This window comes from Aulonocara sp. 'chitande type north' Nkhata Bay, linkage group LG4 (assembly GCF_057382095.1).
Source record: "Aulonocara sp. 'chitande type north' Nkhata Bay isolate Kocher_YH1m ecotype deep benthic linkage group LG4, A_spYH_male_GT1.1, whole genome shotgun sequence".
NCBI classification, from domain to species: Eukaryota; Metazoa; Chordata; class Actinopteri; order Cichliformes; family Cichlidae; genus Aulonocara; species Aulonocara sp. 'chitande type north' Nkhata Bay.
Window position 1 is genome coordinate 18,343,983 of NC_141347.1, and position 16,400 is coordinate 18,360,382.

Consider the following 16,400-nt stretch of genomic DNA (forward strand, 5'->3'; position numbering starts at 1 on the left):
TATTGAAGGGAAATCTTTCCTGCATACTTAACACAAAGTTGCATCAAAACTTTGCAAATGCCAAAAAAGGAAAGGGGGAAAAAAGGGTGCAGATTATCACCATGAGACCATCTCTGCAACTGTTCGGGGTTGAATCAATAATGTTTTGGATTCATTTTGCAGCCACTGACATTGGACATCCACTCGTAGAAGGACAAATGGATTCAATTAAAAACCTGCAAATATATCACTGTTTAAAAAAAAAAGAAGAAAAACCGCAAGCTGAAGGTTTTGCTACGACTTTTATGGTCATCTGTAACCTAAACATAGTCGGTCACAGTCTTTCGGTAGACTTCAAGAGAACCTGCATGCAAGAATCTCACAGTTTGACACCTTTTACAGGAAAAATAGGCTAAAAAAATCGAAACTAAAACTAAAAGATAGGTACTGCTGAAAGCATGCTCATCATTTACTCAATTGATTATTTACAGTATCAGAAGTCTGGAGCAAACTTCTTGCATGCCTTTCACTGTGGGTATTTTATGAGTTAGTGGACATATTGCTAAAAGTGACTAATCTGGAGCCTAGGTAGGCAGCTACACCAGATGTCCCGCTCCTCTTCTAGCTGTCGAGCCCATGGGATTGGCCCTGGCTCAACACAACAAGCTGGCACATTAAAGTCAAACTTCCTTCGTTTTTCTAATTATTTTCCACAGAGGTTTATAATGACTGTTGTGTCTGTTTGCACATCGCCTCTCCTCTCTGTTAGCGGGACACGGCAGCTGTTCAGTGTGGCTGATGACAAACGGCGCCGGCTTCAACACAAGAAATGTGCTGCAACACGAAAAGCCTGATAGATCTGTGCAAAACATGATAGTTCAGATCCACAGAAACAGACAATTACACACACACAGAATATAAATGAAAGAAAAAACAAAACACTCACGATCGTCCACAGCCGGTGCCTTCTGATTGGCTGTTACTCCCCGCCTGCTGCATTTTGGACCGCTCTATGTGCTCGACGTACGTCTGGATCATCTGTGATCCAAGAAATCAAGAACAAAAAATCGTTTTGAGAACAACCGGAGAGCAGGGCAATATCTATCTTTCTTACACTATATTTTACACTATTTATTTATTTATTGTACTTTTGCTTATAGTATCTTGTGGTGTTATGTAACTGAATGTTGTGCATTATGAATGTAAAAGCCCAGCAAGGAATAAGAGTTAAAAATTAGCAATAGCTATAAATGTCAGTTTCATGCTCCATATTGGTAGCATGCTATAGTGCTAATGCTAAGTATTCAGTCAACCTTCCAGACTGTTGAATTCAGGTGTTCCAATCACTTCCATGTTCACAGGTGTATAAAAATCAAGCACCCAGGCATGCAGGCTGCTTCTACAAATATTTGTGAAAGAATCTGTCGTTCTCACGGGCTCAGTAAAATCCAGCGTGGTACTGTGATAGGATGCCACCTGTTCACACATGAAATTTCCTCACTACTAAATATTCCACAGTCAGCTGTTAGTGGTATTATAACAAAGTGGAAGCGATTGGGAATGACAGGAACTGAGAGCAGGGTCAGCCGATGCAGAGGCGGATAGTGTGCAGAGGTCGCCAACTTTCTGCAGATTCAATCGTTAAAGAACTCCAGACTTCATGTGGCCTTCAGATTAGCTCAGAGCAATGTGTGGAGAGTTTAACAGTTCCATGAAAACAGCTGCATCCAAGCCGAAGTGACGAATCACGCTTCACTGTCTGACAATTCAATGGATGAGTCTTGGTTTGGTGGTTGCCAGGACAACGGTACTTGTCTGACTGCACTGTACCAAGCGTAAACCTTGGTGGAGTGAGGATAAAGGTGTGGGGATGTTTTTCAGGAGTTGGGCTCAGGCCCTTAGTTCCAGTGAAACGAACTCTTAATGCTTCAGCATACCAAGACATTTTGGCCAACTTCATGCTAACGACTTTAAGGGAACAGTTTTGGGTCCCAGATGGTCCAACATGACTGTGCACCATTGCACAAAGCAAGCTCCATAAAGTTGTAGATGAGGAAGTTAGGTGTGGAAGAACTCAACTAGGATGCACAGAGTCCTGACCTCAACTCAACAGAAAATCTTTGGGATGAATTAGAGCGGAGATTGTGAGCCAGACCTCGTCAGTGTCTGAACTCACAAATGTGCTTCGGGAACAATGGTCAAAAATTCCCATAAACACTCCTAAACTTGTGGAAGTCTTCTTCCCAGAAGAGGTGAACCTGTTATAGCTGCAAAGGGTGGGCCAACATCATATTAAACCCTATTGATTAAGAACAGGATGTTACTCAAGTTCAAATGCGTGCGAAGACAGATGAGCAAATACTTTGGGCAATATAGTGTATGTTGAACCACATCGTCCTCTTTAAATAAATACATTGACAATATAAAAGATTAGAGTTATTTCATGATTGACCTATAATCTACTACACACTGTGTTTTGTGAATTAATGGATAACCAGACTGATGGGGGTCAAAAGTGCTTTGAATACTTCACATATATCACACATATTTAGATACTCTGAGTTGTAGAAAACAAAAAAACACCATTCTGCTTCTTTTACTGAAACATCGCTCATGATGGCTGTATCATTCAAGCTTAGTATCATGAATATTTGAAATGACTGTGAGCATGTTTGGTGGATTATGCCGATATGGGGCCTAATGTGTAATAAATCCTAGCTAGAAATCAAAAAGAAAAGAGTAGGTGTTCAGCAGAATATCTAACTCTTGTGATTTCACAGGAGGGCCCAAGGTTTGCTCACCTCAGTGTGGCGCTGATGCAGAGCGTTGTACTCTTTCTTCATGTCTGACTCTCGCTCTTCCAGCCGAGTGACTGTGAAGCAGACGGACACAACATCAACTTCAGCAGCAACAAGAACAAAAGTACATTTAAACAGCAGTGACGTCCAGCTCACTTTATAACCTTTCACCAATTAAATGGACATGAAGTATCATTTTGGATTGCATAGTAGGAGTGCAAAGTTATGAAATTGAAATGATTGCAAATTTATGTTTGCCTGCTTGTATTTAAATTGCTGCACTATTTAATATAGTAATCATTGGGGGAGAAACAAAGAAACATTAAGGGTACAGTGGATCCCCGCAAACATACAAATAAATAAATCCCAAAGCTAACTGGATGCCTGTATTTATAATGTACAGCAAAGAAAATCAGTGTTTCATTTCAAAATCAACCAAAGTCTAAAAATACATCCTGAGCGTGTCTACTTCTCTTTCTGCCTTCCCTTCAAAACTACAGTGGAAATGTATCCTGGAGCCTCTGTGTTATCTCTCCTGCTGTCCTCCTTCTTACACACACACACAGCTGTTAAACACTATTTCCAGTGTTTTGAATGAGCCTCAGCAGCCACATGTACAGCATATTCTATTAGACAGGACAGTGTAGTGTAGACAGGAAGGCAGTGGAGAAAAGCGGGAGCACGATGACCTTCAGAGGACAGCCTGGGGCGGACTCAAACCCAGGACCCTGCAGTAAGCAGTACAACCTTCGGTATAAGGGTCACCCTTTGAGCCAGGTGTCCTACATGCACTGCATATAACATGACATCTATGCACTCACTCTGGTCAGAATAGTTCTTTGCCTTCAGCTCCAGCTGTTTCCCCTGTAGCTCCAAAAACTCCACCTGTATCTGCAGGTCCTTCTTCTCGGCCTCCAGCGAATCCTCAAATTCAATAAATTTCTGATAAAAGGCAAACAAGAGAAAAAAATAGACTAAGAAATTAATTTACAGACTCTAAAAGCGAAAGGTCACATAAAATTTGCATTTTTGTTATAATTCATATGAAGGGAAACAGCATATCATTTTACTTCATATTGTCTATGAATTACATAATTGTTCATATCAGCTTCAGAGCAGTGTGTTTTCAGGATACATCGGGGCTTTTGTGCACATGTCAAAAAATGAAAACTGAACTCACTTTACATGTGGTTATATGTGCCAGTAGTATCTGTGTATTATGGTAAAAGTATTTCACAGTTTGTCTGTAATAGATTTATCTCACAATACAGGCAGAAACACAGAGCTGCCTACTCCCCCCGCCATGCTGCCTGTTCCATTTTTTTAAATAAAGCTGCTCACAATGACGTCCTTTTTTCCGCAAGTCCACAAAGTCTTAATACGGTAATCCTCTGACTGCAGACAGACCTTGGAAACACCAACGTGCAGCAGATACACGCTACACAAAATAGCAAGCACTGCAACACAACAGCACTCTGAAAATACAACCAGTGCTGATGCTGTACCTAAAGCATTAATTGCAGGGAATGAACAACACTTGTCATTGACACATGTAGAAATATCTCCACGGCTACAGGGAAAAGGTCACTAAAGAATTTAACCAAGTTTAATGAGTTACCGAAAATGTGGCAAAACACACCCTGACCCATGCAGCACAGTAAACAACACTAATGCTGTGGTCTCCTTGCAGCTTTAGCAGAAGGAGAATGTGAAATTCTTGGAGAAATTGCAGAGTGATTGCTGCAGCATTCTTGTAGCTGCTGCAGTTTTTGCACTGTACTCATGGTGCAGGAAGAGCGAACCTCCAGCCTTGTCACTGCTGAACATCCACAGCATTAACATACTATAGATTCAATGATAAACGACCGAGTTTACGCATCAAAACACTGTCTTTGTGACACACTAGATGTCTTTGTTTTTCGCTGAAACAAAACACAGCAATATCTTTCGTCCTGCCCCCCTCAGACTGGGAAGGTGCCCTTCAAGTCCATCCCTCTATCCCCCATGCCTTTATCTGCACGAGGCTCCTAAACCCGTGCAAGTAAAGGCACATCGCTTTCCATTAAAATGCAGTGTTAGTGAGGCACAGCTTGCAGTGTGCACTGGTGTAACTACAGAAGCAAGAAAAACACGGTGCATTCTCATAAATAACTTTAAACTGTGCGAACAGCACTCAGACAGGTAACGTGACACAGCGTAGGAATGAACGTTTGCGCGGTCCAGTCGGAATAATTCTCATTAAGCAATCCTGCGATGTGTGACAAGTGAAACTAAGGAGCTTTCCTGACAAACTGACTCTAAGTGTGACTGCAGTGTGGTCACACGCTCAACTGTGACCACACTGATATCTGAGGAGTTATATCTGAGTGATATCTGAGGAGGGTGTGAAGTCACAACAGCATTAGGAGGAGCAGAGGAAAATCTGAAATCTTTGAAATTATTATAAAATCTAGAGGTTAAGATAACATGTGGAGCATAGCTCGTTAATCCTTTGTATGTAAATCACATTAAGAGAGATGGGGAAAAGATGGCTGGAGACAAACACAGGATGTTTTAGCAGGAGATGCTACAAAATGGTTAAATTTGTGCTTGTGGGTATCTCGGTCGAACGCTTCATGAGTAAAAAGATGCGGCTGTTGTCTTTGTTTACCATTAGCTCTAATAACTTTGTAATGTGAGCTGCCTTTTCTGCTTGTTGTTGTCCATGTCTTGCAGGAGGAGGCATTATTGTTTTCCTCAGACTCTGTTTGCTTCTTTTTCCTCTTATTATCCTTAGACTCTTTCCGATCTGGCCTGGGCTGCCTCGCCTCTGCCATAGCTTCATAAAACCCTCAGTCTGTTTCTTTCTCTCTGCTTTTGTTATTCTCACTCTCTCTCTGCTTCTCATGAGCACAAATCAGATTACAGTCCCAGACTCCCCCAGTGAGCTCTGTGTGCTATTGATTTCCTGTGACTTCTACCCATTTGCACATCATCCCATCCCCCTCTGCACCCCAGTGATGGAGAAAACTGTCTGTTTATTTGTCATCTAAGGTCATCAAACAAGTACAGGTTTGTGCAAAAGTGTGGGCAGCCCTGCACAAAACTTCAAATCTTAAATATGCAATGTCTTCGAGACAGCTTGTGCCAGAAGTGCAAAGAGAGATTTGCATGTGCGTGACAAAAATCTAGGCAAGAAAAGAGTCCCTGCTGATGACAAAGAGAAGATCTGAGTTCTATACAGTGTTTTGGGGGTTTTTGGCACACATATAAATAGCATGTAAAGGCATGCATTGTTGTTACAGTTTTCCTTTTCAGTTTCTGCAGAGGCACGACTGATGGCTCAGCACCTACTTTAACCTGCAGCACATGTTCATTTTCAAGTACTGGCCCTACAAAATCTCATTTTCACAATAAGCATTTTCAGTCTGTAATGATATTAAACCGAAGCTTAAATACAAGGCAGCTTAAAGTGAAAACAAACTAGATAACTAACAGAGGGGACGGCGCTGGGGAGAGCAGATGACAAAGTGGGCTAAAAGCTGAGCTAAGCTGACACCAGCAAGGCTGCCAGTGATACTCTGAGGCCTCTTTGGATGGGAGGAGGATTAAAGTTGCTTTATGATGTCTGCCTGCAGGATCTCACTGCTGTTATGACACCACTCAGGTAAAAACAGAGGAGATAAAAGTGGCTGCAGGTGGAGTTCAGTCTGTAATTTAATAGCCCCGTATTGAAACACACTTTTTGTTGTTTGTGTTCCTGTTCTTTCACTGTTTTCGAGTGCAAACGCCCACACAGAGAGTCACGCTGACTGTGCCTTTATCTTCATGCATGTCCTGCTAACATGTCCTCCCTCACTTTGTGTTTGCATACTGTGTTTGTGTTATATTTGCATATACTTCTGCTGTGTTGTGTTAAAGTTTAAGGAAGGAGCACTTAAAATTCCATGTGTGATGATGGTGGTAGCAGCACTGTTAACGGTTAGCTGGAGTACTGGCAGGAAAAAAGTGATAATAAAAATCTGTAATAGTGACAAAGCTATTAACTTTAACTTTAAAGTTAAACAGCAATATTTGGAAAACTTGTAGTAACAGAATTAATCGATGTTAGATTTTAACTTCATTTCATAAAGAATCTGATGTTGATAAACAGACAACGAGGGTAAAACTGTAAGATGTCTTTTGTTTCAATGCATGTGCTTAACTTCAAAGGTCAGAAGGGGGGCACAGGGTGGCACTGCCCACCCCCAGAAATATGATTGTCTCAGACAGTTCTTACAGTACAGATGCGAGCTGGAGTATAATGAGTGATGGTGTATTACTTGTAGCACATTTACTCAAGTATGTTACTGAAGTTTTCCTGGTTTCTATTTCCACTTCACTATATTTTCAGTACAGTTATTATCCTTGTACTCCATACCATTTAATTTACTCTAATTTAGCAGATTTTAAAATTTAAATCTATGGATCTAAAAATCTATATTATTATTATTATTAACATTATTCATAAAACTCCCCGTAGCAACATGATTAACATGATTAAAATTGTCTCCAGTCGTAAGATTAAAGTGATAAAGATATAAATGGACCAATAACTATGATCCGGTAATGCAATGCTTAGGATTCTGCCATAAACCCATATTTGGATGCAGGATTACAACTTTTACTCACCTAAAGTATCTAAATACTTATTTATCATGTTGCAAAAACATTGTTTTAAACCAAAACAATGGTTTACCTTTATAATAACACCATCTGCATGTGGACTCCTAATTGATAATTATGATAATTGTGCCTAGTGTTTTCAACATTGCTGTGCACCCCTGCCTTGGTCTGCCCATCCCTGGGCCCCCTGATTTCAGAAATCCCGGAAACGTCCCTGTTGTTTACCTGGTTGACCCTCTTTAAAAGAAAAAGAAACTTCCAGTGGTGTCTCTATACTGATTTAAATATCCCTAAGTAATGTAAGCAGTGTGTTTACGAGTGACTGCAGTGCATTGACACTAATAATACGTTTAGCAATCCCTGTCACGGGCCTAAACATGAGTCACATGTGCCTACAGAACAGGACGGCTGGAAGTGATGATAATGACGGGCCTGCGGTGGCCGGTGGTGCTGTGTGGGGAGCTCTTTTAACGCACCTCCTCCGCCTGCTTGCGCAGCGCTTTCTCCCTCTCATACTGGGTGATGAGCTGCTCGTTGTCCTCCTTCAGCAGCTCCAGCTCCACCTCGTGCTCCTGGTTCTCCGTCAGCACCGCGTCGAGGTTTTCCAGGACGTTTACCACAAGCGGCATCAGCTCCTTCACCACCTCCTCATCGTAGCTGTGTATCAGCCGCTCGAACTCCCGGTAGATGCTGTTTGCCAGGCCCGACACCCGCTCCGACATCACGGAGCCGGAGCCGTAGTCGTCCTGGTAGACCACCTCGTCTATCTGCAGCTCCATCATCTTGGCAGCTGTGGTCCAGATGAAGCTGCGCCTCCTCTCAACAGTTTTTCAGGCCCTCCTAAAAGGCGAGGGTGTCACCGCTTTTGAATGCGCTCAGCACGGGGGAAGGGGCACATTCAATCACAGTCTGCCTTCAAAAAGGAGAACAGTCATGCCATTTTGCAGCAGGTTTACAGAACGGAGGCAGACTGTTGTGTGCGCATAACCTTGATTCCCCTGCTGAAAATATCGGTTCTAATAAACTGATATGAATAGACCCCCTCCTCCTCCTCCTCCTCCCGCTCCTCCAGCCAGTTACGGGCTATCTCCTCCAGTCGCGGCCCTGTTATCCCTGTCCTCCGGCAGAAAGCATCAGATCCTGGGCGCTGTGGATGGGCACTGGGCCAGCCTGTAGATCGTCCATGCCGAGAAGCGAAACGCCTTCGTCGATGGTATTGCACCTGCCTCTCAGCAGCCGCAGCCATGGACCCCAGCCATTGCTGGCAGGGAAAATAAATAATTAATAAATAGGTAAATAAATATTCTAGTTAGTCTTCCCGATAATCGCCGATGGCCGATCCCCCACTATAGTCTCGTTTTATCCATATCTTTTCCTCTTCCGGCAGGCCGCCGATGCTGCTGGCCAGACTCGGGCGTTTTTTGGTGATGTCTCCCTGTGGGAGAGGCTCTCTGTGCTGCTCAGATGGAGGAGCCAGCTGACCGACTCTGGCTGACGTCACACCGTCTGCATAGAGCAAGCAGAGGCAGTGCGTCAAGTCAGCGAGGCAAAACCGGAAGTTGGCTGCAAAATTTCACAATAAGCTGCATAGGTTAGAGCAGAGTGCTAGCATATAATGGGCAGGTTTTTGACAGGGCTTCCACACAAACGCAAAGCAGAAGATGAAGCAAATATGTTTCCAAACTAACTTCCTTCCAAGCCAAATACTAGAAAATATGATGAGGCATATCTTATCTTGCTTTTGGCTTCACCTGCACAAGTGCCAAGGTAGGTCTCCCCAACAGAATTAGTTCCCCCTGCGTCGGGAGCACGCGCTGGGCTGTCCAAATCACGTACAAACAGTATCCCACATTCTTGATTTTTAGTTCACAAATACTTCTTATAAACTACTCCTGACCAATGACTACAGTCATTGCTGCTGACATTTTGGAGATCTTAGCTCTTTATACAGTAAAGTTACAGTGGGACACAAATAATATCAGGCTGATCCTGCCACAAATCACGGACAAACAGTATACCACAGTTGTTTATGTTTTTGAACCCATTTTGCACAGAGAGACATGAAACATGTTACTTTGTGTCTCTGTGCAGGCCAGGGCCAATTATATGCCGCAGCCTAAAGGCAGCTGAGTTGCAGAGGCCAGAGTGATCACCTGGCTTTGTGGCATAGCTGGCTCTGGCCTTGGACTGTGTGTTTTTACTTCACAGGCAAATTGGACACTGGACTGTTTTATCTTTTACTTTTTGATCATTGTGTTAATAAATTACCTTTTAGAATTTTATTGACTGTCATCTTTTTGCCTATGGCTGCGACATTGGTCAGACCTAGAATCTTTTTGTGTGTGTACAACTGTGGCAAAAGTGTTCCCTCAATGGCAGTGGCCTTCTGCAGCAGCTCAAAACAGCTGGAGGAGCTCGAGGAACGAGCCAATAGGATGAGCCGAAAGCGGGCAACATATGACAGACGCTCACATCCTATGTCAGTACCTCACTGGATCCGAGCTCATCTCAGGGAGCTGATCGGTCTGTATGAAATGATGAATAACTGTGAGTTATTGTGCCAAGACCTGCAGTTCCTCTAATGGCCACTTGAGTCTGTCTCTCCATAGACTCTCATGTTAAAATGTGCAACTGTAAAGCAGAAATAAACACGTCTACAGCTTGACACAGGGACCTTTTTGGTTTTGTGTGACTACTTTTCTCCTTCCCAAAACCTCTACCCTGTTTATATTTTATATACAAGTGAATTTATAATGTCAGTGCCTTTCCCAAGAGTCTTGGGGATCATCAAGATGTTTTTGGTAAATGTGAGAGGGCCTTTGGGACCTTGGTTTTCTCCTTGAACTCTCCCATGGATGCCATTTTTGCCCAGTCTCTACCTGATTGTTGAATCATGAACACTGACCTGCAGTTCTTTAGATGTTGTTCTGGTTCTTTTGTGGCCTCCTGGATGAGTCATTGCTGCACTCTTGGAGTAATTTTAGTAGGCTGGACACTCCTGGGAAGGTTCTAACCCTTTAATATGATCTATGGTTTCATAATTGGATCAATACAAACACAACTGGATTGATACTTTGTTTCTATCCTCAAAGTTCAGCATGTATCCCATTGTCCATCCATCCATACATTTATTCTGCAATTGCACAATGACAGACCGCCAGTCTGTCGCAGGACTACAGATTACACCGAGACACAGCCAATCTAATCCCACTATATCCCACTGAACTGTGCATTTTTAAAAGCTTGTTTTTATTAAAAATATTTTCATTCCAAGTCTTTATAGCCTATAACAAACTTACACAACAGAAGCTGACCCAAACTCCTTTAAAGACAGCACATTTACATTTCAGGTCTCTAAAAATCCACAGTATCAATACACAAGAAAACTGTGTTAACTAGTATATTACTGTGGGTTGTTAAACTTACAACATTGTTGTGTTGGTGTTCATGAAAATGTGTTCTGAACTTGGCAAATGTACGATGATTCAGCTCATAAATAATAACACACTGCTCTCCCCTACATAAGCTCCCTTTATAGGTTAAAAGTATCGGTATCTGCAATACTGCTCTTAATTTACTCGATAACGAAATTTGCAGGATGCACAGCACTGCTGCTGATAAGTAGCAAAATAACTGAATATGTCAGGAAATAGTTCACTAGATATATAAATAAGTAATTAAAATATACATTTACTTAGTTTAAAATGCTCTGTATTTCTATTTTTAAATAATTAATTACACATTTTTAATTAATTCTAGTTTTATTCCAGACCCCAATATACTGAGGGTGGGCTTGCACTTTGGGGTCCCCCAGTTGCTGCCCTATGTATTTGCATAATGATCTTAACTGCTTTCATAGAGAAACACCTTTAAAAAAGCCTTATAATTTAACTTATAACTTTCTTACAAGTGTGGTGTGTATTCTCAACATAGGAATGTACCGCATTAGGATTTAATGCCGCATTTGACCTCCGACCTTTTGTTCTGACTTGTCATACAGACTATAGTGAGGGTCAAAAAGATGATAATGTTATTTAGAGCTATGTTCCTTACTGCTTTTGGCAACATTTAGGAGATTATATACCAATATATGTGGATTCTAATATCACATATCCTGTCGTCCTGTATCTCTGTGAGGTCAGAGGTCAAATTTACAAATAAATACCTCTTATCTGTGACCTACTCCTACATAAAGTTTGTGTAATCAGAGTAAAACATCTGCCATATTTTAATACAATGGTTGCTACTAAAATGTTTGATTTTGAATAGAAGACAAGCACACATGTTCAGTCTAGGCTGAAAATGTACACATTTGTGTGACAATGAAAACATGCAATATTCACAATATAATTTTTTTTAGGACTTTATTAATGAATAAAAAAAATCAATTTGGAATGCCCAATAAGATCGCAGGGCTCGCAAAATCGCCCGTCGGGTTATCATAAAGCCCGACGGGCGATTTTGCGAGCTCGATTTTGGTCGCCCGACCGAAGATATCGCTAGCTCCGGGACGTCGGGCTAGCGATTTTGCGAGCCCTGAGTTGTGTATTAGTTGACAAAAATAAAACCCCAATAATCTGACAATTCCCTCTGAGCAAGCACTCGGCGACAGTGGGGAGGAAAAACTTTCTGCAAGCTGCACTACATGAGAGACATCTTCATTAGGAGGCAAGATAAAGATCACTATTTTACATGTTTATAGTGAAATAAATTTATATTAAAAAATACTTGTATGTGCATGAAAATGTTAAGAAGCATATTTGATTGTTTGTTCTACTTTTTAAAATTTATTTATACTGTAAAACTGTTCATTTTCATTTGTTGCCTCAAGGCAACACTGCGCAGTTAGCCCAATTTTTTTCAGGCAATATAATGCATTTGGATATGTGTGTAGAGATGTGTTTGTGTGCATTTATATGATCATAGTCAATGTTTTTTACTTTAGAATCTACTCATAATTACAGGACATGGATGTAAAAACTTTTTATGCAAGGAAACCAAAGGAATGTGCACTTTCTGTCCTCAGAAAGTGAGGACAGTGAGTTTTCAGGGAGTGACAGTGAAGTAGAGGAGTGGATCCCTGAATGAGGTTTGAGGGACACTTAGGAGCTCAGGGGTCAGGGGTCAGTTGGTAAAGTAACTGTGTCTGTGTGTGTGTTAGTGCCCACATACCAAGCAGGTCTGGCCAGGATCTGGTATCAAGCCGGGACTTTGAGTAATCTGGGAGAGTAGAAAAGCGCTACATAAAAATCAGTCCATTCACTGTCTGAACAGAGTTTCAGCATGTTACTTTTGCACTGTTTTGCATGTTCTGGCACATGTTGTTATTGCATGGCTTGATTAAGGTACACATTATGCTGACATCTGGGGCCAGAGCTGAAACCGTTCTGGGCCAGCACAGGGCCAGAAGTGTGTCTACAACTGGCCCGTGGCTGCACACCACCTACAGATGGCCCACATACCGCAATGAATAACGGCCCTTTGGTGGCCCAGATCATGTTTGCCAGAGGTAATCTACACATGGGCCAGCACAGGACAACCAGGGTGTCTGAAACTGGCCTTGTGCTGGCCCATGTGTGGGCCACCTCTGGCAAACCAGGTCTGGGCCACCAAAGGGCCGTCATTCTTTGCGGTATGTGGGCCATGTGTAAGCACATTGTGTGGGCCTGATCCCTGCCATACCAATATTGCTGTGTGGGTGTCAGTGTGTGTGGTCATGTATTACTTATTGTTGTGGGGACACAAATTTGTTTACACACTCATATTATGAGGTCTCGCCTACTTTATGGGGACAAATTGCAAGGTAAATCATTCAATTTTAGGGTGAAGGCTTGAGTCAGGGTTAGGGTAAGGTTCAGGCAGGGACTTGTGATGGGTAGAGTCAGGATAAGTCTCCAGGAAATTAATGTAAGTTAATGTAATGTCCCCAAAATTTTTTGTGCGTGTGCGTGTGCGAACCCTACAGCTCGACCCACAGAGGAAAAGAAGCTTCTGATGAAAGGTTCACTTTCTAATATGGTTACAGCATGCTCTTTGTAGACCCTAATAATGAGCTCGTAAACATATCTGTGGTCTAATGCCATGAATGTCAGCATTACATCTGGGTCTTTCCACTTCTCTATGAGAGAATTGTACATCATATTACTGAGGAATATCACATGTACAGCAGGGATTGGAATCCTTTTGATTCGAGGCCAGACTTTACTGAACAACTGTTTGGCGATAGTATCAGCTTTTTCAGAAGAGCAGGGTGAGTCTGCATTTTCGACAATCTGCTTCACCAAGTCCTCAATACACATTTCCACAGAAGACTTGTATTTTTGAACCTCTCCAGCTGCCCTAAGGGCAGGATTCTGCAACGATTTGATCAAGTGATTTTTAATTGTATGAACCGTCACCCTGCGCATTAAGGGGTTCCTGTCATTCAGTAACTTTAACAAAGGTTTTTCTTTGCAAAGTGTTTGGAGCTCTTGGTAAATGGCCTTATCGAGACCTTTTAATTTTTTTTCATCTACATACAGGTCTTTGATGTTGACATCAGACACCACATTGTCAAAGAGCAGCTTGTGTAGTTTAGCTGAAGGTTTGTAGCGGGACGTTTTTTCAGCATGTGAGAGTACACCATGAATAAGTGCGCTCACGTGCTCATTTTTGCCAGCATCATAAGATCTGCCAGTAACTCCAGATGATGATTTTTCTCCCGGTATTGGAAATATAATATCTTTAAATTCGTTCAAAAGTGTCTGGGAGATATTGTCAGTTTCTGGTAGCTGGTCTTCATCATCCTCTGTTTTTCCACACCATGCGAAAAACCTTGTAAGTAGGTTTCGCTTCTTTCGAAACAGGTGGTCTTTGAATATCGAAATCACCACTTGTTGGTACGGCGAAGGTACAGCCAACGCAATGATAACAAGGTTAGGTGTAATACCCAGTACCTTTGTAATGTCTTTGAAAATTGCCTTTGCAAGACTTTTGATCCTCTTTTTTTATATTTAGAGTTTCTTCTTTAAGTTGCGCCCACAGAGCTATGAAGAGACCCTGCTGAATCTCATCGGATGGCGACACATTGGCCTCTCTTGAGGCATGTGTGATTACTGCCTTTATGAGCTCTTTAACAAGCAACTGTTCCCCTGACAGTGGAGCTTCCACTGTCACATCATTACAAGGTGCAGAGGGCTCAGCCTCGCACACGTCACACTCCTTTGTGGAGTCCTTGGTGGGCTCAGGCACTGGTGCATCTTTTGGCCCCTCATGATTCAGTTGCTGGGTGCATGAATTGTGGCAACATGCACAGTGCTCCGATTTCTCCCCCAAGTTGACACCCGGCCCTTGGCCGAAACCACCCTCACAGTCCTTGATCATTGCCATGAGTTCCGTTAAGCAGATGTGAATCACCGATGATGTAATGCTGCCAAGTGAACGCATGGTGTTTTCATGTGGGCACCCTGTTTTCAGTGCACCCTACTGTTCGTCTGTCATAGTAATAAAGAAGTCCCTAATTTTGTCTTTTATATTATCCCTGGAAGAATTCATGTTTATATTTTCAGGCGTTTTCTGCAAACTATTGTGTTTGGCTGTGAAACACTAATGCTTCTTACTAAACTGAACGGGTAACTAACAGTTTCACTCAGTAGGTGGCAGCAAACTACAAACAATGGTTGCATTTTACACTCATCCGTTTTCATTAGAGGCAGAACCCAGAAGCACATCCAGGTTTAGGTCTACTGCTTGGTGCTACACGAAGGCTCAACAGACCAAAACTTACATACATTTGGATAAATCCAAGTAAGAAGAAACCATGTCAGTGAACATCCATAACCAGACATGGATTAGCCTACACCTAAACCTACTGATATGTTCACTGACTTTTTCTCTTAGTCTGGAAATGGACTTAATCAACCCATTACTCAATTGAATTGATTATCATGACCCTCACTAATATCCACTTAATAAGTTAAAAGTGATGTGCAAAACCCATCAGCCAAAGTAGTATAAATATTTTAACTTTTAGCAAACCCAGCAGGTTATTTAAGTGATTTCACATCATATTTTCAAACGGCTTGTCCATTGTTAATATATCCCACATAAGAGAAGAGCAGTCATGGAGTTGTTGCTCCTCATGATTTCTAACTAGTCAAGCTATTTAATATTTTTGTCCAGCCAGTCACTCAGAACCCATTTTTGTCATGTTTGAGTCACTTATAGCCACCACCTTCAGCTCAGGAGGACGCTAACAAGTCGAATGACCTGATAGATGTTTGCTGAACATGGTGGTTAACATCAGCACCTACATTAAAACCAACACAAAGACCCTGTTTTGTGTGGGCTGCTCGATACCATGAAGGAAGACCTCTGAACATCTCAGTTTTTATACATCTTAATACATTCTCAATCATCCAGGTAAGTAAATCTCCAAAAGTTGATTCTGTTCATCTGGACGTAGCGTTTTCAGTGGGAGAAAGTTTTCGTCACTTAAACAAGTGACTGCTTCGGTCTCAGCTGACTGCAGCTTTCCCCAGTCTTATACAGTACATTTGCAAAATGACTGAAACCAGCTCACTGAAGGAATAATGGGCTGGGAGGTCAGTTCCTTAATCTTAATTATGCAAATTCTCATGACCACTGATCAAAGACCACTGATCAATGGCCATGAGTACCATTCTCAGAGAGTTGGGGAATGGCTGCAATCACAGCTTTGTAAGATGGCGAAAGATGTACCCTTAGGCCCCCTCCTCGATTCAGAGATGACCTCCTTGACTCCGCTTAAACCAGCGTTCCTCCCTATCCAGGATGTTACATCCTCATCATTGAAACAGTGTCCACTGCCCTGTAGGTGTAAATAGACTGCAGAGTCCTGGCCTGATGAGGTAACTCTTCTATTTATAAGATTGAGGAAACCTGCAGTCAGCTGAGACTGAAGAAGTCACTTGTATGAGTGACGAAACGTTTCTCCCACTGAAAATGATACGTCCAGATGAA

At 42.1% G+C, this 16,400-nt stretch overlaps 1 protein-coding gene across 20 annotated transcripts in view; it reads right to left on the minus strand.

Moving 5' to 3' along the window:
• Positions 1–8,917, minus strand: part of mapk8ip3 (mitogen-activated protein kinase 8 interacting protein 3) — a 31,891-nt gene extending 22,974 nt beyond the window's left edge. For 12 of the 20 annotated variants that reach the window (XM_086288832.1, XM_086288845.1, XM_086288828.1 and 9 more), the window contains exons 1-4: positions 7,898–8,917; positions 3,599–3,719; positions 2,781–2,851; positions 926–1,017 (exon numbers count right to left, since the gene is read on the minus strand). In XM_086288832.1, the coding sequence (XP_086144958.1) occupies positions 926–1,017; positions 2,781–2,851; positions 3,599–3,719; positions 7,898–8,203 (590 nt within the window). In that variant the 5' untranslated portion in view covers positions 8,204–8,917. The remainder of the gene's footprint in view (positions 1–925; positions 1,018–2,780; positions 2,852–3,598; positions 3,720–7,897) is intronic. The other 8 variants (XM_086288844.1, XM_086288842.1, XM_086288838.1 and 5 more) reach the window with 1 other exon arrangement.
• Positions 8,918–16,400: the final 7,483 nt, after the last annotated feature.